At 42.8% G+C, this 24,532-nt stretch overlaps 1 protein-coding gene across 1 annotated transcript in view; it reads left to right on the top strand.

Annotated features, from left to right (window-relative positions):
* The window catches only part of LOC121554278 (neurexin-2-like), a 591,334-nt gene that overhangs the window by 187,157 nt on the left and 379,645 nt on the right, over window positions 1-24,532 (top strand). Inside the window, exon 3 of the mRNA XM_041867756.2 lies at window positions 13,638-13,658. Coding sequence (XP_041723690.2) covers window positions 13,638-13,658 — 21 coding nt within the window. The remainder of the gene's footprint in view (window positions 1-13,637; window positions 13,659-24,532) is intronic.

Here is a 24,532-nt window from a genome sequence, read left to right as displayed (position 1 = left end):
AGTGATATCATAAATAGGACTGGTGGAGTTATGTCACACACGCAGCTAACAAAAATATATGGAAATGTCTGCTCTACTCAAAATTACAACCAACTAATTGCAGCATTACCACAAAAATGGAAGATGGAAGTGGAAGGGGGAGAAAGTAAGGAACTTGTCTGTAGGCCCTGCATTAAAGACCAAAATTGGCTGAAGAAAATTGTGATGAATAAAAAAGTAGACCAGTTTCATTTAAGGACCAAAAAATTTACAACTGTGTGACTGAGGTGTAACTGAGTCAGGTTTGTAGGCCTCCTTGCTCGCACACGGTTTTGAAGCAGTGGCTTCTTCCTTGCTGAGCGGCCTTTCAGGTTATGTCAATATAGGACTCGTTTTACTGTGGATATAGATACTTTTGTACCTGTTTCCTCCAGCATCTTCACAAGGTCCTTTGCTGTTGTTCTGGGATTCATTTGCACTTTTCGCACCGAAGTACGTTCATCTCTAGGAGACAGAATGCGTCTCCTTCCTGAGCAGTATGACGGCTGCGTTGTCCCATGGTGTTTATACTTGCGTACTATTTTTTGTACAGATGAACGTTGTACCTTCAGGCATTTGGAAATTGCTCCCAACGATGAACCAGACTTGTGGAGGTCTACCATTTTTTTTCTGAGGTGTTGGCTGATTTATTTTGATTTTCCCATGATGTCAAGCAAAGAGGCACTGATTTTGAAGGTAGGCCTTGAAATACATGCACAGGTACACCTCCAATTTACTCAAAGTATGTAAATTACCCTATCAGAAGCTTCTAAAGCCATGACATCATTTTCTGGAATTTTCAAAGCTGTTTAAAGGCACAGTCAACTTAGTGTATGTAAACTTCTAAACCAATGGAATTGATACAGTGAATTATAAGTGAAATAATCTGTCTGTAAACAATTGTTGGAAAAATTTGTCATGCACAAAGTAGATGTCCTAACCGACTTGCCAAAACTATAGTTTGTTAACAAGACATTTGTGGAGTGGTTGAAAAACGAGTTTTAATGACTCCAACCTAAGTGCATGTAAACTTCCGACTTCGACTGTATATACAGTGGCTTGAGAAAATAGTCATCCCCCTTGGCATTTTTCCAATTTTGTTGCCTTACAACCTGGAATTAAAACAGATTTTTGAGGGGGTTGTTTCAGTTCATTTACACAACATGCCTACCACTTTGAAGATGCAAAATATGTTTTATTGTGAAACAAACAAGAAATAAGACAAAAAAACAGAAATCTTTAGCGTGCATAACTATTCACCCCCCCAAAGTCAATACTTTGTAGAGCCACCTTTTGCAGCAATTACAGCTGCAAGTCTCTTGGGGTATGTCTCTATAAGCTTGGCACATCTAGCCACTGGGATTTTTGCCCATTCTTCAAGGCAAAACTGCTCCAGCTCCTTCAAGTTGGATGGGTTCCGCTGGTGTACACAACCTTTAAGTCATACCACAGATTCTCAATTGGATTGAGGTCTGAGCTTTGACTAGGCCATTCCAAGATATTTAAATGTTTCCCCTTAAGTTTCCACACTCGAGTGTTGCTTTAGCAGTATGCTTAGGGTCATTGTCCTGCTGGAAGGTGAACCTCCATCCCAGTATCAAATCTCTGGAAGAATCATCTCTCAAGAATTTCCCTGTATTTAGCGCCATCCAACATTCCTTCAATTCTGAACTGTTTCCCAGTCCCTGCCGATTAAAAACATCCCCACACCATGATGCTGCCACCACCATGCTTTACTGTCGGGATGGTGTTCTCGGGGTGATGAGAGGTGTTGGGTTTGCACCAGACATAGCATTTTCCTTGATGGCCAAAAAGCTCAATTTGAGTCTTATCTGACCAGAGCACCTTCTTTCAGAACAGGTGTATATATACTGAGATCCTGTGACAGATCATGTGACACTTAGATTGCACACAGGTGGACTTTATTTAACTAATTATGTGACTTCTGAAGGTAATTGGTTGCACCAGATCTTATTCAGGGGCTTGTTAGCAAAGGGGGTGAATAATTATGCACGTACCACTTTTCCGTTATTTATTTTTTAGAATTTCTGGAAACAAGTAATTTGTTTCATTTCACTTCACCAATTTGGACTAGTTTGTGTGTCCATTACATGAAATAAAAATAAAAATCCATTTAAATTACAGGTTGTAATGCAACAAAGTTGGAAAAACACCAAGAGGGATGAATCCTTTTGCAAGGCACTGTATATATACACTACCAGTCAAAAGTAATGATGCAGACATTTGTGATCGACTGGCTCGATTCGGTCTTATGTAGAAAATTAGAAATTGTGTTTTTTACGTTGGATAAAAGTAGAGACTCAGAGCTAGAAAATGGTATATCATATACTACAGTTCAGGAACAATGGAAAGTAATTCTGCTTTGAAAGTTGATAAACTTGTAAACTCACTTTTGAGAAAATGGCCCTTGAATGTTTTGGTACCTACTGGAGACCTCTTCTTTGTCTACACCCATTCAGCATCATTCACACCCTTTTAAGCTTTAGCCCCACCCATCTCTTTAAGGATTCACATGTGAGGCTATGTACTAATCAACCAAAGATTTCAAGACTAAAGGCTGGTTTATAATACGGGTGTGTTCGTAAATTTAATCTGGAGTACCAGAGTGTGCTCTGGGCGTTCGTAAACTCAGAGCATTGTCAGATTGGCCGTTCATAAATTTCCGTTCGCTCTCGGATCATTCAGAGCGCACATTTGACGCTCTGACAGAAAAGTAGGGTTGATCCAAGCGTTCTGACCTAACAACAGCAGTCAAGCACCCAAGCTAACTGGGTGCTTGACTGCTAGCTACTTCCGGACACAAATGAGAGAACAGCTCACTCTGAACATTTTATTTGCCCTAGCAGAGCTGGTTAGGCTGTTTTTGTGTTATCCAGAGCATTGGTGACTGCAACTGTGCTGCTGGCAACAATTTAATTACGTTTTTTTTCCAACGTTTACTGACACCGGCCATATTTACATTTACGTCATTTAGCAGACGCTCTTATCCAGAGCGACTTACATGAGCAATTAGGGTTAAGTGCCTTGCTTAAGGGCATATCGACAGATTTGTCACCTAGTCGGCTCGGGGATTAGAACCAGCGACCTTTCGGTTACTGGCACAACGCTCTTACCCACTAAGCTACCTGCCGCCCATATCAACAGGTGTTGAGCGTTCGTAAATGTGTCAGTTATTCTGTGCTCTGTAAAATACACATATGTAGGAAAAGTTTGGGACAGGTGGGTTCAAGGTTTTTATTGAAATAAAATTACAAAATTGAAAATTGTCATATTGAATTGCAGGACATTTTCTTTAAAACAGCCACATTTTGTCTCTGCAGACAAGAGTAGAGCCTCTAAAACCATGCCATTGGCCACGCACACTACCCACACTAACTTTGCTGCTGAAAACAATCCTAGGGGAAACACTGATTGCAGGCATGTGCTACTGCACTGTACTGTATGGGTGAATGTCCTCATTTGAGTGTGACTGACTTCTGTGCTGCTTCCCCCTGTTCCTCAGTGGGAGGTTGATGAACCAGCGCAATTAGGCCTTCTTTCACTAATTACATGTGTGATGGATGGAAAGCAGCAAACAAGTTTCACAGACCTCCTTGTGACTGACATGCTGATTTGAAGTCAAACTCTTTTGTTCTTTCAACTTCTCTTCTACGGCGTTCTTTGTTTTTTGCCTTTGTTCTAGTCAGTGGAAAGATACTGTAGAGTATCTGCATTGAAATTCCACTCCATCTGCCAAATGTGCCTGTATGATAGGAGCTTCTCATTTACATTTGACATGCTACATGGACTCCATGATAGTTGATAGATAGAGTTTATGAAGCCGGAATATTTCACGAAGCTCAGTATTCCTTGTCTGTAATCAACATTCTATACTGTAATTATGGCTTTTACATCCAATAATACCAATATTTTCCATCATTCAGCAATTGTCCTTACATAATTCTTTAATCCAATCTCATTCGGCTCATTTTGTAGGAATCAGTGGGGGATTTTGACCAGACAAAAGCGACAGAGTGAACTTATCTAGGTCATTGTTAAAGCAGGATTAAGGAAATACTATGATAAAACCAGCATTATTACAGTTTTCTACGGTAAAACAAACATTATTGTGTTGCTTTTTCCTCACAAGACCTGGCCCTTATCCACCTCAACTGCTCTTGTCATCATCTCAAAGCCGCAGGAGTGTTTATTTGTTAACACACTTCTTCACACTCCCGTGGTTCTGCAGCAAGGCTGGAAGGATTCTCAATCATGATGCCAACCCCTGCTGTGGTTGACAGCATTTATCTCATCTGTGTCACCTGCCAATGTAGCAGCGAGTGACAACTTCTCAAAGCGGGCAGACATTTTGAAAAAGCCCCCACCACAACGCCTCTTCATCTTTACACTGATCATCTACCATGTCAGGGAGAGAAACTGTTCTCTGGGCTTCAAAAGCTGGACAGAGAGGGCAAAACATTTCAGTACAGAGCAGGCCATCATCTAGCTTTTTAAAGTCGGTGACACATGAATTATATTATATTAGAACTCAAATAAATGTTCAATCTACTGAAAAAAGCCAAGTTGAAAAGTCGAATGCCATTATGTAAGCTACACTGGGCCATATAATACCTCTCTCTCTCAAGCCACGGAAATGCTTGCTTGGTTAAACACATTCTCAGACACATACACACATACACACACACACACCAAACCTCCAGCAGCTTGCGAAGGTGTCAGTGGAAACAAACATGAGCTGGCCCTCTTACTCTCTCTGGGGATGCTGAACATTGCCCAAATATTGATACTGCCTTCCAGCCTTTTGGAAAACACTCCCTCTCCCAAATGATGTACTGTCAACAAACAGAAACATTGTCCAAGTGCTTCTTTCATACTTGATTTTGTACTTTTGAAGTGCACTTCTTATAAACACTTAACTACTGTATAATTTAACTCCAGACAGTTTGCTACCTCTCAGTTTACTGGTTCTCTCACCCTCTTTGCTCCGTCTTCTCCCCAGTCGACTCTAATCCATGCAAATGATCCCATCCCTCCTAATTATCATACGTCGATTTGGGTAACGTTTCAGCATCCGTCCTGTTATTCTGTTTTCCTCTCCCTAGCTGAAACTGTTAGCACCACTAATCTCGTAACTCCTTTACCTTCAAGTATATCACTAGTTAGATATGCCTTCGATGACTCAGTTGAATTTCCCACCATAAAAGCTTGTGTTAAAAGGAAGTTGACCGGTGTAATAGTGTAGGGGGGGTCGTCTTCACCTCATCTCTCTCTGTTTCTCACTGTAACCTTTCTCTTGAATAATAACCTTGTTCCTGTGGGGTTGTGTGCCTGGTTTTGTGCCAAGCATTGTCTTTACTCTGTCCCCTAACTTTGTTATTTTTTATACACTGGTGTGACACCCAGAGATGAGGCACTTCTCCAGTCATTTCACTGGTTATTAACCCTCCCTCACCTCCTCTTGACCTCTGATTCTGCCGTATGAGTCAACCCCTCTGTCTGTTAGGCCCTGGAGTAGAATCTCTGTCGTTTAAACCTCTCTCTTTCACTCTCTCTTTAACCCACTAGAGTCAATATCCGCGTCCCCCCGCACAAATCTAATTAGTATAATAAATAAAAAAAATCTTCAAAATCTGTCTGTTTGAGCTAGAGATATCTGTTTTTTTGCAAGGGCTCCAGCTCAATCAGTGATGGCTAGAATGGAGTAAATGGAACGTAGTCAAACATGTGGTTTCCATATGTTTGATGTGTTTGGTATCATTCCATTTATTCCATTCCAACCATTACATGGGGCCGTCCTCTTATAGCTCCTCCCACCAGCCTCCACTGGTCTCAATCCACCGCATCCGCCAATGGCGGCCTTCCGCATCTGCGGCGGAAGGTGGCCGAGCTACAGCGGTGTTTGTTGGACTATGAGACATTCTCGAAAATTGGTCATCTCACAAAAACGTCTGTAGTGTTCTATGTTTTGCTCTACGACCCCCACAAGCATCTCGGGACTTGTCTGAAGTCGGTACCGCCGATCTGCCAACTTCTGTCTGTAGCATCCGAACAGTTTGGGCTACACACTACACACTGGATAAGAGCGTCTGCTAAATGACAAAAATATGACCCCTCTATGGAAAGGTGAGATTCTCATGTTGGTTGTTTTGCTTTGCTGTAGGACGCCCCTAAGCCTCAACTGAAAGTAGCCCAGTTCCATAAAAAAAAATGAATGGAAGTATATACTATATATACTGTGAGTAATTTAGTGCCAATTTGTATTTGTTAAATATGAGTAAAAAAATGAAAATAGAAAATACATATTTTTCTTATATGTCTTAGATATACAGTGAGGGAAAAAAGTATTTGATCCCCTGCTGATTTTGTACATTTGCCAAATGACAAAGAAATTATCAGTCTATAATTTTAATGGTAGGTTTATTTGAACAGTGAGAGACAGAATAACAACAAAACAATCCAGAAAAACGCATGTCAAAAATGTTATAAATTGATTTGCATTTTAATTAGGGAAATAAGTATTTGACCCCATCTCAATCAGAAAGATTTCTGGCTCCCAGGTGTCTTTTATACAGGTAACTGAGCTGAGATTAGAGCACACTCTTAAAGGGAGTGCTCCTAATCTCACCTTGTTACCTGTATAAAAAACACCTGTCCACAGAAGCAATCAATCAATCAGATTCCAAACTCTCCACCATGGCCAAGACCAAAGAGCTCTCCAAGGATGTCAGGGACAAGATTGTAGACCTACACAAGACTGGAATGGGCTACAAGACCACCGCCAAGCAGCTTGGTGAGAAGGTGACAACAGTTGGTGCGATTATTCGCAAATGGAAGAAACACAAAAGACCTGTCAATCTCCCTCGGCCTGGGATTCCATGCAAATCTCACCTTGTGGAGTTGCAATGATCATGAGAATGGTGAGGAATCAGCCCAGAACTACATGGGAGGACCTTGTCAATGATCTCAAGGCAGCTGGGACCATAGTCACCAAGTAAACAATTGGTAACACTACGCCGTGAAGGACTGAAATCCTGCAGCGCCTGCTCAAGAAAGCACATATACAGGGCCGTCTGAAGATTTCCAATGAACATCTGAATGATTCAGAGGAGAACTGGGTGAAAGTGTTGTGGTCAGATGAGACCAAAATGAAGCTCTTTGGCATCAACTCAACTCGCCATGTTTGGAGGAGGAGGAATGCTGCCTATGACGCCAAGAACACCATCCCCACCGTCAAACATGGAGGTCGAAACATTATGGTTTGGGGGTGTTTTTCTGCTAAGGGGACAGGACAACTTCACCGCATCAAAGGGATGATGGACGGGGCCATGTACCGTCAAATCTTGGGTGAGAACCTCCTTCCCTCAGCCAGGGCATTGAAAATGGGTCGTGGATGGGTATTCCAGCATGACAATTACCCAAAACACACGGCCAAGGCAACAAAGGAGTGGCTCAAGAAGAAGCACATTAAGGTCCTGGAGTGGCCTAGCCAGTCTCCAGACCTTAATCCCATAGAAAATCTGTGGAGGGGAGCTGAAGGTTCGAGTTGCCAAACGTCATCCTCGAAACCTTAATGACTTGGAGAAGATCTGCAAAGAGGAGTGGAACAAAATCCCTCCTGAGATGTGTGCAAACCTGGTGGCCAACTACAAGAAACGTCTGACCTCTGTGATTGCCAACAAGGGTTTTGCCACCAAGTACTAAGTCATGTTTTGCAGAGGGGTCAAATACTTATTTCCCTCATTAAAATGCAAATCAATTTACAAGAAACGTCTGACCTCTGTGATTGCCAACAAGGGTTTTGCCACCAAGTACTAAGTCATGTTTTGCAGAGGGGTCAAATACTTATTTCCTTCATTAAAATGCAAATCAATTTATAACATTTTTGACATACGTTTTTCTGGATCTTTTTGTTGTTATTCTGTCTCTCACTGTTCAAATAAACCTACCATTAAAATTATAGACTGATCTTTGTCAGTGGGCAAACGTACAAAATCAGCAGGGGATCAAATACTTTTTTCCCTCACTGTAGGACAGACGCTTTAAAACAAACTTCCTTTTGATGTATTTTTTTACTATCTGTTTTTCCATGTATGAATCTGTTATTCAATTATTCAATTCCTATGGGCTAATGAAATTCAATGTTTCATCAAATAATTTTTTATATACAGTATATATATTTCTTTATACCTAAAGGGGTCCTACAATTCTAAAATCAAATAGCTAAATGTTTCCTCTCTATTACCTCTCTCTCTGTTGTTAAACCGCTATTTTCTCTCCTCTCTCTCTCTCACTCTCTCTCTTAGAGTTTGCCACAATATAGTTTTTCAGAGTGCTTGTTGCTTGTACAATTTCAGGCATTCCAGAGATCAAATGAAATGAATAGACACTGACACAGAACAACTCTCTGTACATTTTTGTGTGGACATTGAAGTGCAGTCAGAGCAAAGTCCAACAAGGTATTTTTGTGTTACCTGGACAAGCTATTGTTCAATGTGTGAGAAGGCAGAGTGTGTGTGTGTGTGTTTGCATGTGTTTGCATGCGCACGCCCGTCCATATTCACAGGTGTGCGTCTCCATGTGTTCATGCGTGTGTGTGTGTGCTTGTCTCAGTGCGACTAACAATGCTGTCATCTACTCTGGCAGTGTGTCTCTAGCTAAAATAAAGTCAAATAACCTTGGAGAGGCTTCTCTCCTCTTGAATTCTCAATTCTATTTCTGGCACACAGCTGGCCAAAATAGAATCCTTGAAAACTGTCTCTAGTAGAGAAGAGAGAAAGAATGAATCACACAGCAGCACTAAAATAATACGGTTTAGTATTTGAAGTTGAATTATAAGAAGAAGAACCTGGCGGGGGAGAGGGCCTTAGACGTATTTAATGAAAGATAACTTGTTAGTTTTACTTTAATAATCAACACAAGGCTATGATAGTATCATATTTCAAAACATTTAAGGGTAGGGTTTTCATAGCCTTGTGGCTTTAGTGTTTCTCTGTGGTCACCTTTGCTGATAGAAAGGGAGAATATTCATGGCTAACTCTATACTACTCTATGTGATGTCTTGTACTTGTAGCTCCATTTTGAAATGATCAACCCTCAGTCTAGCCCTTTACTCTGAGTGACTTTTGTTGTTGCAGGTCTCTGGTGGGCTTTGTGTGTGTGACCTACCATGGGGCTGTGCTGTGTTTGTTTGTGCCGTATTTGTATGTGTGCTGTTAGGGTATGTAGTGCTGGTGTGTGGCTGCCATGGGTTTGAACTCCCACAGTGAGCGTGGGCCTCAGTGCTTCTGCTCCTGAGCTGACCAAGGACTAAGAGCTTGTAGTGATATTGTGTGTTATCTGTATACTACAAGGTACTGCTGAACAATCACAGACCATAGATTTTTGGATGTGGCATATTTTCGTCAATTCAGTACAAGACATGGGGTTTGATGGCAAAAGCTTCTAACACATAGCACCTCCTGCTACCCCCACCAGCCATTACCCCAGTGTGAGCAGTCATGGGTCAAGTTCCTGCCCTACTACATTGCAGCAAATGCCAGATCTTACAATGCCTGGATAGGTGTTTAACATCAGCTAACCATGTCATATGACATGGGTCGCGTTCCCCTGCTCAGACGTTGCATGCATCAACCAATGTTTGCGTTCCACGTCATTGGCTGTGTCATCGACTGACAGATTGCTACAACTTATGATGTGGTTGGCTGATACTTAAAATACCTATCCAGGCATTGTAAGATCTGGCATGCGTCAGCAATGCCTGGGCAAAGGAACGCGACCATAGCAATCTGATACCCGACTGCACAGTCGATGACATGGCACGCAACCATTGGTCTTCTTTCAATGCTGCTGCCAGCCCTTGATTGCGGTCAGGTGTGCAGTGGAGCGGCTGCTGTCTAATGAGATCTTTAGTAGGATAGCCACAGCAACACACTGTAGCCTTAAGTATAATGAATAGGGAAAAATGAATTATGGAGAAATGTCGGTGGAAATGCTTTTTTATGAGCAAATGTTGATATAATAACCATCATATCGAAGTAAACTTGTACTTTTACCCCTATTTCTCCCCAATTTCGTGATATCCAATTGGTAGTTACAGTCTTGTCCCATCGCTATGGACTCGGGAGAGGCGAAGGTCGAGCAACTCCTCGGGAAAGCATGCAGTTTATTAGGCTACAGATGAAATAAGTTATGATGAACTTCACAGGGTGGTGGAAGTGCACGAGCTTGATGAGCATGATGCTCCTTTCCAATAAATATTAAAGGTCTTTGTCTGGTGACATGATAATCGATGCTTGGCTTCCGTTTGACAAATAAAAATAATCCTTTTGTCCATAATAATCTCATCATGTAGGCTATACGTGCGCTCTAGCCAACAGCGCGCAGATTGCGCTGTTGGCTAGACCACACTTGCCAATACCAGAGTGCGCACACTCACTATATAACTTATATAACGCACATTATTTTGTGAGAAAACCATCAGTAGAGGTGAAAATGCGATGGAAACCCATTTGACTTGTATTTTTCATATCAAATCACATTACATTTTTGATTCGGAACATGGGAATTTTACCGCGAAAGGTATTTTTATGTGCACTACGTCATCATGCACAGCCTTTTATCCGCAACAAGTCAATTTGATGGAAACACATCTCTGGTGGGAAAATGCGCATTTTGTTTTTGGGAGGATTTTTGAATATTCACATGAAAATCTGTCACCAATTGGATGGAAACTTAGCTAGTGTGGAGGAGAAATAAAGCACTAGATATTTAAGTATCAAAAAGGGTAGCCCAAAAGGCTGGCAGATGGCGATATTGAGTCATTTCATTTTATCGTCCAAACGCATTGTATGCAGCCGGCAATACATATCCCCCGTCGACCGGTTCGTACCTTAACATTTTTCCATCCAGGCTGCAAATGCTTCAATTTCTTCCGTAACTTTATTTAATGGTGAGAAAATGGAAAAAAACTGGGAAAATATGCGTACTTTCCTTATGAAACACCGTATTGCATTCAGCCAATCAGGTTGCAGCTGTCTGGTGTTTACCCATAGCTGAACGCGGCTGCGCAACATCAGGAAATAGCATTCCTAGGCATTAGCCAATGGATCAGAATGCTTTGAGCTAGTATTTCTCCTTTACCTAATGGAACACACAGCACTATAGTCACAGCAGCATCGGTTAAGTCAAGACTAGCAGAACATTTTCCTTCTTCCCTGTTCAATGCAGAACGTGTTCTCTAGTCTAGTTCCAATGCCCCAGAGAACCACTGAGTCATCCTGCGTCTACAAAGCAGACCATAAACACAGCATTTTAGTCAATTAATGATCTTAATCGTTTGGTGGAAGGACGGCCTCTCAAGGGAGCATGCTATCGCCTCTCTGGGGAGAGAGAACGTCTAGCTCCGGTGTTGTGGAAACAGTATCATAAAAACATACACTATTATCTCGGTCTCTAACCTGAAAATTGTAATGTAATGTTCGTATATAGAGTCAAAACCCAATAGTGTCCAATCCCTAAAGGGTATAGACTTAGCTACTCACAAGGCATTTGTATTCGGTGCAGACGTGTTAGGAATGATGTTCTGCTTGGCTTTTTATTTATCCCTTACTATTCTCAATGGGGGAACACAGCTTCCTGAAATAAGAGCTTATGTTTGACTATCTTTGTCTTTTATTGTCAGATCCTTCACTTTCATTCCCAATCATATTCCCAGATATTCCCTAAGCAATGTTAACTCTGCAGTTTAAAAAATAAAGCCTACTGAGGTTTGCTGCTCCATCCACTTTTGGACAACGGGATACAATCCACATTAACCATCTCTGAGGAACATTTTTAGACAGGCCCCATAATTACTTGAGAGATGAATCGTGGGTTTGGAGAAAAGTCTCTTTCATGCTCTGCCTGCTTTGAACACAGACTCAGAGGCTCTCGCCGAGTGTGTCTCTTAAAGATAGTCTAGTCAAGGCTGAGGGCCATCTAAAGCAGAGGGATGACAGCAGAAGAGGGGAGGAAGAGGAGGAGGAGGAGGAGGAGGAAGGGGGAAGGACAGAACCACGTCCGGAGATCATAACAATCATTACATGTGACAAACAAGGTCCCCACAGCTTATAGCCCGGGCTTAATCTCTGATGTGGAATCATGCCTCGCTCTCGATCGGCTAGCCGTGTCTGGGTTTGTTTGCTAGCAGCACGCCTATTGTAGTGGCATTGTGGGTGTTCTAATTGGAGAATCAATAGGGTGAGGCGATGGAGGTCTAAGGGCTGCTCTGGTGTCAAACGCACGCATCGATTGCCTTTTTAAACTGGAGTTGCTAGCCAACCCACCCAGGCTCTTTGTTGTGTTCCCAATATATAATGACAACAATTAAATATTATTCTATGAGAAGACCTTGTAGATATTTGTCTGGGAAAATGAAATATACATGTACAGCCAATCATTGAATGACACAACAAAGGATGCATTTGAGAAAAGCAGCTCTGCATAGATAGGAAGACTGCATACATACTGTATCAAATAAAGCCACCTAACTGGCAAAATTGGCTTGGATCAGGTCACAATTGTTATACTGGATGTAGGCAGACTGTGAAGAAAGCCTTTTGAGGAACGTGCACTTTGTGAATGAGAGACACAAGCAGTGAGGGACCTCGTTTTCAGAATGCCGCTCACTGAGCAACCACGTTGGGGCCTCAATGGTGCGTTGCAGATTCTTAAATGGCCGCCACGCTCGGCGTCATCAAATCTTAAAGTGCTGGTAAACAGCACTTTCTGGTCGGCTCGCCATACACTATACATGGAGTACATACATGAAAAATACTTTTATGCTTTTCACTGTTCGAAAGTATATAATTTATTTGATATTTCCCCAACTCCTTATTCCAGTTTGACCTCTTACCCTGTTCTAACTGCTCAAACTGACTCAAATGGAAATTCATAACGTTTCCCATAAATACTAAATGACAGCACAAGCATACAATGTACTAGAAAATGCTATATCGATTATGATATAATAAAACATCGCTAAGGCCCGGACCCAGCAGTCTCAAGTAAAGGATGAAAATGTTCAACTCTCCATAGGGTTTGATGCAGTAGGACGCTGGAGGCTCCTTGCGTGCATCTGTAGTGGATACATGATGATGATGATCCTAGATAAGCAGCGTGTTTTTTTTCCACTCTGACATTAAAGGAGCTAGTCTGTGGTAGCCTGGGGGGAACTGTTTTAGCACTGGCTTCCTTTGACTCTCTCTCTCTAGATTATGAAACTGGAGAGATATGCCTCTGTTCCACTGAAAGAGGGCCTCAGATTCCCAGTCTTACATTTTGGTTGTTTTTTCAATCATTATTAATCAAGTCATGGGGAAAAATAGGATTTAATTTGAACTGGATAGATCATTATAAATCAAATTGTGTTTTCTCTTCTTGCAAATGACCTCTTCTGTGATAGTGGATAACATCAGGATATGTCATTAATTGGATATCTAGTACATTGGAATAATGTCAGGATATGTTAATTGTTCCAAATGCTGTTTGTCTAATCTATTTGTATTCTCTCTCTATCTCTCCCTCTCTCCCCTTCCTGTCCTCATTGGGCCCCTATGAAGCAGAAGAGTATGCTGTCGAAGGTAAGGCTACTATTTTGCTCCTGCAGACCTAAAATGGCTTCTTCTATGATATTGGATGACAATGTTGGTTGCTCTACATGCTGTTGTGTCCTCCCTCTTGGGAGGGGCATTGTCAGTGCAGTTGGACTGTGGTTATGGTGACTCCAGGGGGCCTAAATTACGCTGTTTTAAAAATGGAACCAAAGCTGTGGTTTCTCTCAATTACACTTCCTATTCTTCTCGAAGTTACCTTATTTTCTTCCTTGGTTTGATTATTTTATTTTATCTATCTATACGTATGGATTCTCAGTAGGTACTTTGTACTCTTATATGTGAAAGTGTTGGCACTTTCCGAAAGTGATGAGTGAGTGAACCAGGGAGTGAGTGTGCTATATGAATAACATCAGGTGCTAATAAGTCATCGAGGTGGAAGAGTTTCTAGTTCCCTTCAGGTGAACCGTGGGATACTGTTTCTAGTTCCCCTCCAGCTCTCTCCACTATCGTCTCCAGTGAGGGAGAGAGGGTAAGAGCCAGGGCTGCCAGTCAGGCCCCTTGGGGCCACATCATGCCCTGGAGCTTGTTGCTAGGCTAGCTCACAGCTCAGCTGAACGTACAGATGTAGGATCTTAATTTGATCACCTTGTTGAAGGACAACTTTGTAATGTAAATGCAAATGTAATATTTATCAACCCCTGCAAAAATGTCCATTAATTATTATCCACATAATAATTGACATTTCCTGTCGCTGCAGGATTATTTCCCTGCTGTAGCAAACTGGCTCAAATTAAGATCCTACATATGTATAGGAAGATTAGCAGTAGCTCCCTGTCTGTCTGGGCCTGCATGTCATTTCCTCAGCAGTACCGGGGGGGAATGAAGGAACATAAACCGGATCAGTCAGACAGAGGTAGTGAAGCAAGGCGTTTACCGATGGCTCCCCAGACACAGCGTTCCAGACGCGTTTGACTCTAGGCAGCCTAATCCAACCGCGCTTCGCCACATGCGGTGAGGGCTGAGTGCGAGGTTTGGGAGACGGGGAGGTGCCGTGTTTCCCCCTATCAGGAACGCTACGTGATGGTTTACCCCTCTCCCGGGCCTTGGTGAGTTCGCTGGGGAATCGCTATGGAAACACACCCCTGCTCAAAGTTTTTCCCCAAAACATGAATCAGAGTTTCTGCAGTTGTTTTACTACCATTGCTGTATCTTGGCTCTAGTTTGTTTAATCTGTGGCATATTGGAATCAGAGAGAATGAGAGCATATTTCAGGTTGTCTTTGCTCAGGTTGTCTTTCTCGCCGGCCAACCCGTGAACTCAATTTGAATTGTGACCTGGGTTTGATATGCAGACAGAGTGTGCAGGGCTGTATAACAGACCCTGTTTGATGCTGACATTCTCCTGCTGCATTTAAATCCGAGGATCACAGGCCTGTCTTCCTCTCTGCTTCCTCGTGTGTGTGTGTGTGTGTATGTGTGCGAGCACGTTTGGCGAGGCGGCGACCGTGCGTGACAAAGGGGTCACATGTCGGAAGCACTGAAGCCGTTGATGGAAAAATGTCAGGGTGGCGGTGGGGGTGGACAACAAGGGACGGTGACTGTTCGTTCCCACGTTACCCGGCTGATGCGGCCTGACGGCTCCTCACTCTGTAGTGCGGCCACTCCCTGACCGTGCGAGGGGTTAGGAAGGGGCGGACAGCTCCCTCGCTGTGTGTTTGCATGTCTGTGATCCTGATGAGGGGGAGCAGAGCGCTGACCCCATGCTACGATGGTGCGTGGCGATCTGTTTCATGCCCCGGCCCCAGAGGGACTACCACAGCTCCCCGGGGGCCCTGGGGGCGGACGGCAGAGCTCTGCCCACCACAACTGCCTCTCAGAGAGTGATCAGGAGAGCAGCGGAGTCCCAGCCAACCAGCCAGAGGGCCATGGAGGGCCTGAGTATCCATTAACATTCATCAGACATCATAGCCAACAGAGACAGTAGAGTCCCACTTCAGTGATTAAGCGAACAGGGGGTCCCGAGTCTTTACAGCTAAGAGACTATGCCATAGGGTAGGGATTTTAAATGTGGTATTTCTTGTCATTCCACATGCTCCTTCGATTTTCTTAGAGATTTTGGACCGTGCAGACATTTTGCATTGATCTAGGGATAGTTGGCTTCCTTTTTATTCTGGATGCTTTTTAGATGTGAAAATTGCCCTTGTCTGATGTCCTAGGTGTGTCCCAGATGCAAAGCTATTGGCTAATAGAAAGGGGATTCTAATCTGCAGGCTTGTGGCACCCCTGGGTTTACAAAACATTTGCACAAGCAGTGGGGATTTTATTGCCAAGAAATGCTCTGGGGTTGTCTATATGTTCAGAGCTACCGATGTTTTCTTTGCCAAAAATCAGTAATAAGGTACACAATAAAATTATGAAGTCTGAACTCTCACTCCAAGTAATGGGTATTTGTGTTTTCCCAAGTCATGGTGTTTTAATTAAGAAGTGAATAAGTACCCTCAGAGACGTGTGTTGTGTATGAGTAGGACACGCATACTTTAGGTAGATATCTAATGGTTAATTGTCTCATTCGTGCCTGGGAACCAAAATCCACCTTGCTCCTAGGTTTTTGTCCTATTTTTAGGGCTGTGGTCCGCCACTATCTTTGGGCTAATTAGTGACAGTGATTGTGCGTTCAAAGGTTGCTGGAGATTGATGATACAGAAAGACCTTGAAAGTCAGTGGGACCGAGGTGCCCCTGGAACACTGTTGGTTGGTTGGTCGCCTGCGCTGGCAGACAGTGGGGGCAGCGATTGATGATCTGCGGTGTACACTGTCTTGTTTTCACTGCTAAGCCAACCCCCACAGTTCTATCTGCCTCAGAGATTGCCAACCAATCCCTTTTCATGGGTTTGGCAGAGGAAATACCTCACTTATGAAAATAATACCCAATAAAAACCATACTGTGTGTATACAGTGAGGGGAAAAAAGTGTTTGATCCCCTGCTGATTTTGTAAGTTTGCCCACTGACAAAGAAATTATCAGTCTATAATTGTAATGGTAGGTTTATTTGAACAGTGAGAGACAGAATAACAACAAAAAAATCCAGAAAAACGCATGTCAAAAATGTTATGAATTAATTTGTATTTTAATGAGGGAAATAAGTATTTGACCCCTCTGCAAAACATGACTTAGTACTTGGTGGCAAAACCCTTGTTGGCGATCACAGAGGTCAGACGTTTCTTGTAGTTGGCCACCAGGTTTACACACATCTCAGGAGGGATTTTGTTCCACTCCTCTTTGCAGATCTTCTCCAAGTCATTAAGGTTTCGAGGCTGAAGTTTGGCAACTCGAATATTCAGCTCCCTCCACAGATTTTCTATGGGATTAAGGTCTGGAGACTGGCTAGGCCACTCCAGGACCTTAATGTGCTTCTTCTTGAGCCACTCCTTTGTTGCCTTGGTCGTGTGTTTTGGGTCATTGTCATGCTGGAATACCCATCCACGACCCATTTTCAATGCCCTGGCTGAGGGAAGGAGGTTCTCACCCAAGATATGACAGTACATGGCCCCATCCATCGTCCCTTTGATGCGGTGAAGTTGTCCTGTCCCCTTAGCAGAAAAACACCCCCAAAGCATAATGTTTCCACCTCCATGTTTGATGGTGGGGATGGTGTTCTTGGGGTCATAGACAGCATTCCTCCTCCTCCAAACACGGCGAGTTGAGTTGATGCCAAAGAGCTCAATTTTGGTCTCATTTGACCACAACACTTTCACCCAGTTTTCCTCTGAATCATTCAGATGTTCATTGGCAAACTTCAGACGACCCTGTATATGTGCTTTCTTGAGCAGGGGGACCTTGCGGGCGCTGCAGGATTTCAGTCCTTCACGGCGTAGTGTGTTACCAATTGTTTTCTTGGTGACTATGGTCCCAGCTGCATTGAGATCATTGACAAGTTCCTCCCGTGTAGTTCTGGGCTGATTCCTCACCGTTCTCATGATCATTGCAACTCCACGAGGTGAGATCTTGCATGGAGCCCCAGGCCGAGGGAGATTGAGAGTTATTTTGTGTTTCTTCCATTTGCGAATAATCGCCCCAACTGTCTACAATTTTGTCCCTGACATCCTTGGAGAGCTCTTTGGTCTTGGCCATGGTGGAGAGTTTGGAATCTGATTGATTAATTGCTTCTGTGGACAGGTGTCTTTTATACAGGTAACAAGCTGAGATTAGGAGCACTCCCTTTAAGAGTATGCTCCTAATCTCAGCTCATTACCTGTATAAAAGACACCTGGTAGCCAGAAATCTTTCTGATTGAGAGGGGGTCAAATACTTATTTTCCTCATTAAAATGCAAATCAATTTATAACATTTTTGACATGCGTTTTTCTGGATTTTTTTGTTGTTATTCTGCCTCTCACTGTTCAAATAAACCTACCATTACAATTATAGACTGATCATTTCTTTGTCAGTGGGCAAACATACAAAATCAGCAGGGGATCAAATACTTTTTTCCCTCACTGTATATACACTTATATATACTTAAACAGTGACATAACGTATATGTCATATAGCAGACGCTTTTATTCAAAGCAACTTAGTCATACCTGCATACATTTTACATATGGGTGCTCCTGGGAATCAAACCCACTACCCTACTGTTACAAGTGCAATGCTCTACCAACTGAGCTACAACGGACCGGTATTCACCTCAGAAAGACCATTGACATATAATGTAGAGCAGACATGCTCTATTTGGAACGCTAAAGAAACCATATCAGTTTACATTTCTGCTTTATATATCTACGTTGTTTTGTTCTGAGTGTCATGCCATGGTATGCCCATGGTCAGACAGAGCCAAACACACATGGAGACAGAGACTGTTCAAGTCATACAGAATCAGAGTAAATCCACAGCTAAGATACAGTCTCTACGAGTTCCCCAGTGATCTGTTTGGAGCTGAGGAACATGCCAAGCGGATCCCACTACTCTGACTACTCTTAATCAATCTGATCAAAGCTAATGATATTTTCTTTTCTGGGACATCCAGGCCCAGAGTTAATCTATAAGCTTTGGGAACAAAATAGGAGTTTGATGTTTGGTGGAAATATGGGATTATAGGTTGAGTGGGGACTGTACTGTAGTTATGGGAGATTAGTCTGGATGATACAAACCAGATTATGGATTTTGTTCTTATTGCAGAGAAAAGAGACAAAAAATTGGCCAGAAACTCCAATGTTTCCTAGATATGTCTACCGTGAGGGTACAGGGGAGTAAACACAGTACACAAGAGAGTATTATGGTACTGATGTCAGAAGGGGATTAACCTACTTTTGAATATTATTGTTCAAATTTTCTGAGAATTATGTCTTGTCCAAGTTTATATATTTTTATGTATTTATATTTGAACTTTTGTTGCCCAAGCTACCTATGAGTTGAAGCTTTGTCTATCCAGTAACGTAGTTATTGTGTAAAGCTAAAGATCCCCAATTTAATCTCAGTGCTTACAGAGTGCTCAGTGCTCAAAGTGAGTACAGAGTAAGAGGCTTGTCTTTATGAGTATGACACGGTATAGAGCCCCACAGTGGAGGTGTCATAATACCCATAAAACCTAGCGGTCAAACAGGGAAATGGTTCCAATCGTTTTTTCCACCATTCATTTTTCCCATAGGGGATTTTAGAAACACTTCAAATAAGAGCTGTGTTTCATGTAGGCTTACCCTGGCGTGACATTTTGATAACCATGTAAATCTGTCTCGGACAACGTCACTTTTGGCAATATATATTCGGCTCAGATTCCAAAATGCTAATTAGCATCAAAGTAGACGTCATACAAAACTACAAAATCCCTGCAAGCTCCTGCATGTTATCTCTAGCTAATACCTTTGCTAACAGGTATTGTGTCAATTTAAAACGTGCACAAGACAGTTCACAGAATTGTCAATTTTAAAGAAATGTAGCCTAATTATTCATTACTACATTTAGCTAACATTAGATAGTTAATCCAGAGTTTCTTACCTTTTCCTCAATTCGGCAGTCTTGTCCAGATCATCATTGCATTTGTAGTTCTTTATGATAGCCACATTAGCAGCTAACTGTATATTATATGTATTTCTGTTGTATTTTTGACTTTGTTTTGTTTTACCCCATATGTAACTCTGTGTTGTTGTTTTTATCACACTGCTTTGCTTTATCTTGGCCAGGTCGCAGTTGTAAATGAGAACTTGTTCTCAACTGGTTTACCTGGTTAAATAAAGGTGAACATTTTTTTTCAATTTTGGGAGGTAAATTCAGGCGAATATATTGATAAAAGTCACCTTGTCCGAGAGAGATTTACATGGTTATCAAAACGTCACGCCAGGGTAAGCCTACACAAAACACAGCCCTTATTTGTTTCTAAAATCCCCTATGGGAAAAAATGTATGGTGGAAAAATGATTGGAACCATTTCCTGTTTGAGCTCTAGGTTTTATGGGTGCTTTTGACTGTATCTCAAAACGGTAGATTCAAACAACAATAAAATAATGATACTGTATCATGTACCGTATCAACATGACGTTCCAGTATGATAACCACCACCATTCGTCTACTCTGTCTAATCTGCAAAGCCTACCAAGACGCTTACATCTTTTTCATCTAATTTATGCCACATTCCCTTTGTTCCCTACAATGCTATTGGTATTCTCATATTGACATATCGCCGGCTGCTTTCATTCAGAAGGGTTTGGAAACAATTAAAGCAAACAAACCCTTTTACAAACAGTATCCCTCCCTCCGCCTTGGAAAAGAGCAGGTGAATAAGAGCTGAATGGCGTCCCACTGTACTGCTGAATTGCTGCAGAGCCTTTTGGAGGGAGGCATTGATGTGCTTCTCTTTTCCATCCATCGACTCTCCCAGATGCTGCCTTGAGATTAACAGTGCTGATGTCCTGGAGGAGCACAGTAAACCCATGCCCATTCTCACAGGCGATTAATTCCCCCTTCACACACACAGTCACACAAACACACACACACACAATCTGCTTTTGTGGTAACACAGTCAAAAGGCTGAGGAGTGGGCATTCCACTTGTGAGCAGCAATTCCAAATGTGACCATTTCAACGTGTGTGTGTGGCCTTGAACGCTACTCTATGATGCCCATGAATTGTGACTTTGGCAGCTCAACGTCCATTAATTGTATTTGGTCACCGGATCCACTTGATGTTGAATGGGAGTTGGGTTCGCTGGCTCTCGGTCCACCAGCCTTGCCATTCAGACGACGCCCATCCTGTGCCCTGTGCTAAGATGGCCGCCGGTCATGTGTGTGGCTGCCTGTTGGGTCAGGGCCCACATTGGGAAGAGGCCATGGTTAGATCCCTGCATACAATATCATTGGAATACAGTATAGGCTACATCTATCTATCTCAGGCACACCATTTTGTTCACTTGGACATAGTGATAATAGAAGCAGGTGACACTTTTCATCGAAACAAAGTGATTAATACCCTAGAAATTCAATTAAAGAGTAACACAATCTTTCTCCAATTCACCATTATTTACTGAAGTTGTTAATTATGTGATTCTAACTATTCTCAAATAGTATTTGTGCTATTTCCTGAACTTACACGTCTAGCTATTTAAGACAATGGAAATGATCTGCTTGAAATGGCTCTGCTTTTGGAGGGATTTCGCTCCAATCCCCAAGTCTCCCCTCCCGTGAGTGTATTCAAATGAAAATGTGTCTTGCTTCATTCGTCGTGCTTTGGAGGTTTTAAAGTGACAGGGGGAAAAATGCACATGGTCTTTAAGTATCTCCCTGAGGACCAGGGGTTATGGGGCATTTGGAGTTGATATTGCTTTGTCTTTCGTTTTGTCGTCTTCCCCCGCTTAATTTATGCCCCGTCAGGAATACAATACCCGTTAATCCTCTCTTCCTTTCTCTTTCTCTCTCTCTTTCTCTCTCTCTCTCTCTCTATTCCTGTCCCACTGACTTTTCCACTCTGTCCCTATTTCATTTATCTTCCAGTGTTTTTCCCCCTCTCCGTCTATCTGTATTCCTTTCTTCCCAATTTATTACCTTTTCCTTTTCTTCCCTCCCTGCCTCTCTCCTTCGTTCCCTCTCTGGTCTAGCAGATCAATTCATAGGTTGTTGCTAAGAGGCTTAAGAGAGACGCCTCTATAGGGGGAAGTGGATTGCTCCTTTATTGAGTTGAAGGAGGCAATCTGGACAGGGCAGACAGCACTAAAGGAGGGAGGAGAGGAGGTGGTTCTCAATCTGAGTCTAAATCAAATCAAAGTTTATTGGTCGCGTACACAGATTTGCAGATGTTATTGCAGGTGCAGCGAAATGCTTGTGTTATTTAGCTCCAACAGTGCAATAATATCTAGCAATACAAAACAATACACACATAATACGAAAATGTAAGAAAGTGAAATATATCCATCTATCATCTCTCTACCTGATAGAGCACTGTTCAACATGTACTGCATCTGTACATTAATTAAGATACAATATTAGGTATGTGGAATATGACGTGTGGCCTAAGTACACTATATATACAAAAGTCTGTGGACACCCCTTCAATTTAGTGGATTCGGCTATTTCAGCCACATCTGTTGCTGACAGGTGTATTACATCAAACACACAGCCATGCAATCTCCATAGACAAACCTTAGCAGTAGAATGGCCTTACTGAAGAGCTCAGTGACTTTCAACATGGCACTGTCGTAGGATGCCACCTTTCCAACAAGTCAGTTCATCATATTTCTGCCCTGCTAGAGCTGCCCCGGTCAACTGTAAGTGCTGTTATTGTGAAGTGGAAACGTCTAGGAGCAACAACGGCTCAGCTGTGAAGTGGTAGGCCACACAAGCTCACAGAACGGGACCGCCTAGTGCTGAAGCGCGTAAAAATCGTCTGTCCTCGGTTGCAACACTCACTACCAACTTCTAAACTGCCTCTGGAAGCAACGTCAGCACAATAACTGTTTGTTGGGAGTTTCATGAAATGGGTTTCCATGGCCGATCAGCCGCACACAAGACTTCGACCACCATGCACAATGCCAAGCGTCGGCTGGAGTGGTATAAAGCTCGCTGCCGTTGGACTCTGGAGTAGTGGAAACGTGTTCTCTGGATTGATGAATCACGCTTCACCATCTGGCAGTCCGACGGACGAATCTGGGTTTGGCGGATGCCAGGAGAACGCTACCTGCCCCAATGCATAGTGCCAACTGTAAAGTTTGGTGGAGGAGGAATAATGGTCTGGTGCTGTTTTTCATGGTTCGAGCTAGGCCCCTTAGTTCCAGTGAAGGGAAATCTTAACGCTACAGCATACAATGATATTCTAGATGATTCTGTGCTTTGTGGCAACAGTTTGATGAAGGCCCTTTCCTGTTTCAGCATTGCAATGCCCCTGTGCACGAAGCAAGGTCCAAATAGAAATGGTTTGTTGAGATCGGTGTGGAAGAACTTGACTGGCCTGCACAGAGCCCTGACCTCAACCCCTGTGCACGAAGCAAGGTCCAAACAGAAATGGTTTGTTGAGATCGGTGTGGAAGAACTTGACTGGCCTGCACAGAGCCCTGACCTCAACCCATTGAACACCTTTGGGATGAATTGGAGCGCCGACTGCGAGCCAGGCCTAATCGCCCAACATCAGTGCCCGACCTCACTAATGCTCATGTGGCTGAATGGAAGAAAGTCATCTTGTGGAAAGCCTTCCCAGAAGAGTGGAGGCTGTTACAGCAGCAAAGGGGGGACCAACTCCATATTAATGTCCATGATTTTGGAATGAGATGTTCGACGAGCAGGTGTCCACATACTTTTGGTCATGTAGTGTATGATCATATAGGTCATATTCAGCCCTTTATAATGGTGTATGGTAGTCTTTTAGATGAATGCCTAGACACGTCTTGATTTAGCTACAGTGCACATTGTCCCAAACAATGCCCACATAACATCCATGACACACTCATTCAAGTAAACCAGAGTTCAATAAGTCACACAAGGACTTTCACTCAACTCTGGTCATGTCAAACACGGTTCACACACATAAATTACATTGCTCTATCAAAATGATCTGTGCATTATCCGGCGCCAACTCTAATATCCTCTCATCTAACCACCATGGAGTATTATATACTCTCTATAAGGGGGTAAAATTGAGTGTGCAATTTCAAATGTACTTTTACTGTCTTTGAATGATTGAAAATATAATCAAAGAAGCAATCAGTGTAGCTATTAAGTGGAACATAAAGCATCGGAGGCCGCTACAGCTATGTCCTTGTGCAACTCCATTGAAATGTAGTCATCAAAAGGGTGTCTGTGCTCTTAAGAGGGTGAAGCAGCCTTCACAACAGGACAGGTCTAAATTGGTCATCTTTTGTCTAGTGAGGCGCGAGGCAAATCCTTAAAGCACATTTTGAGTCGCTTGGCATGTGCACGTCTATTATGCAAGCGCTTTGAGGGGTGCTGACACTTTCCTATTTTCTGCCTGACACTCCTCGTCACGTCACTTCCATAACCAGATTTGTCTGTCCATGGTTCAAGACGAAAGAAGACAGCCTGCCTTCAGTCAGTCAAGGCTTGCCACTTCTTCATTTCTTCTTCTTCTTTTTCTGTTGCCCCCTTTCTTATTTCTTGTGTTTACAATAGAGGAGAGCACTCTTCTTTTTTGCCCCCTTTTCCCCTTGTCTTTCCAATGTGGGAAAGGTGAGTACTCTTTGTATGTGTGCCCTACCTGTGTAATTTTTGGAAAATGTGAAATGCCACAGAAGTCTTTGCCTGGCCGTGTGACACATGGAGAGATTACACTTGGGCTCGACCCAGAGAGATAGAATGCCCATCTCTTACACACTAAAGGGCAGTGTTACGAAAGTAAAATGGACCCCCCGCTACCGTGCTGTTAAGCAACTGGGTCGAGATTGGGCCACTGGCGTTTGGGTCCTCTCCT

Source organism: Coregonus clupeaformis, chromosome 39, assembly GCF_020615455.1.
Source record: "Coregonus clupeaformis isolate EN_2021a chromosome 39, ASM2061545v1, whole genome shotgun sequence".
NCBI lineage: Eukaryota > Metazoa > Chordata > Actinopteri > Salmoniformes > Salmonidae > Coregonus > Coregonus clupeaformis.
This window is presented reverse-complemented; position numbering and strand designations above follow the sequence as displayed.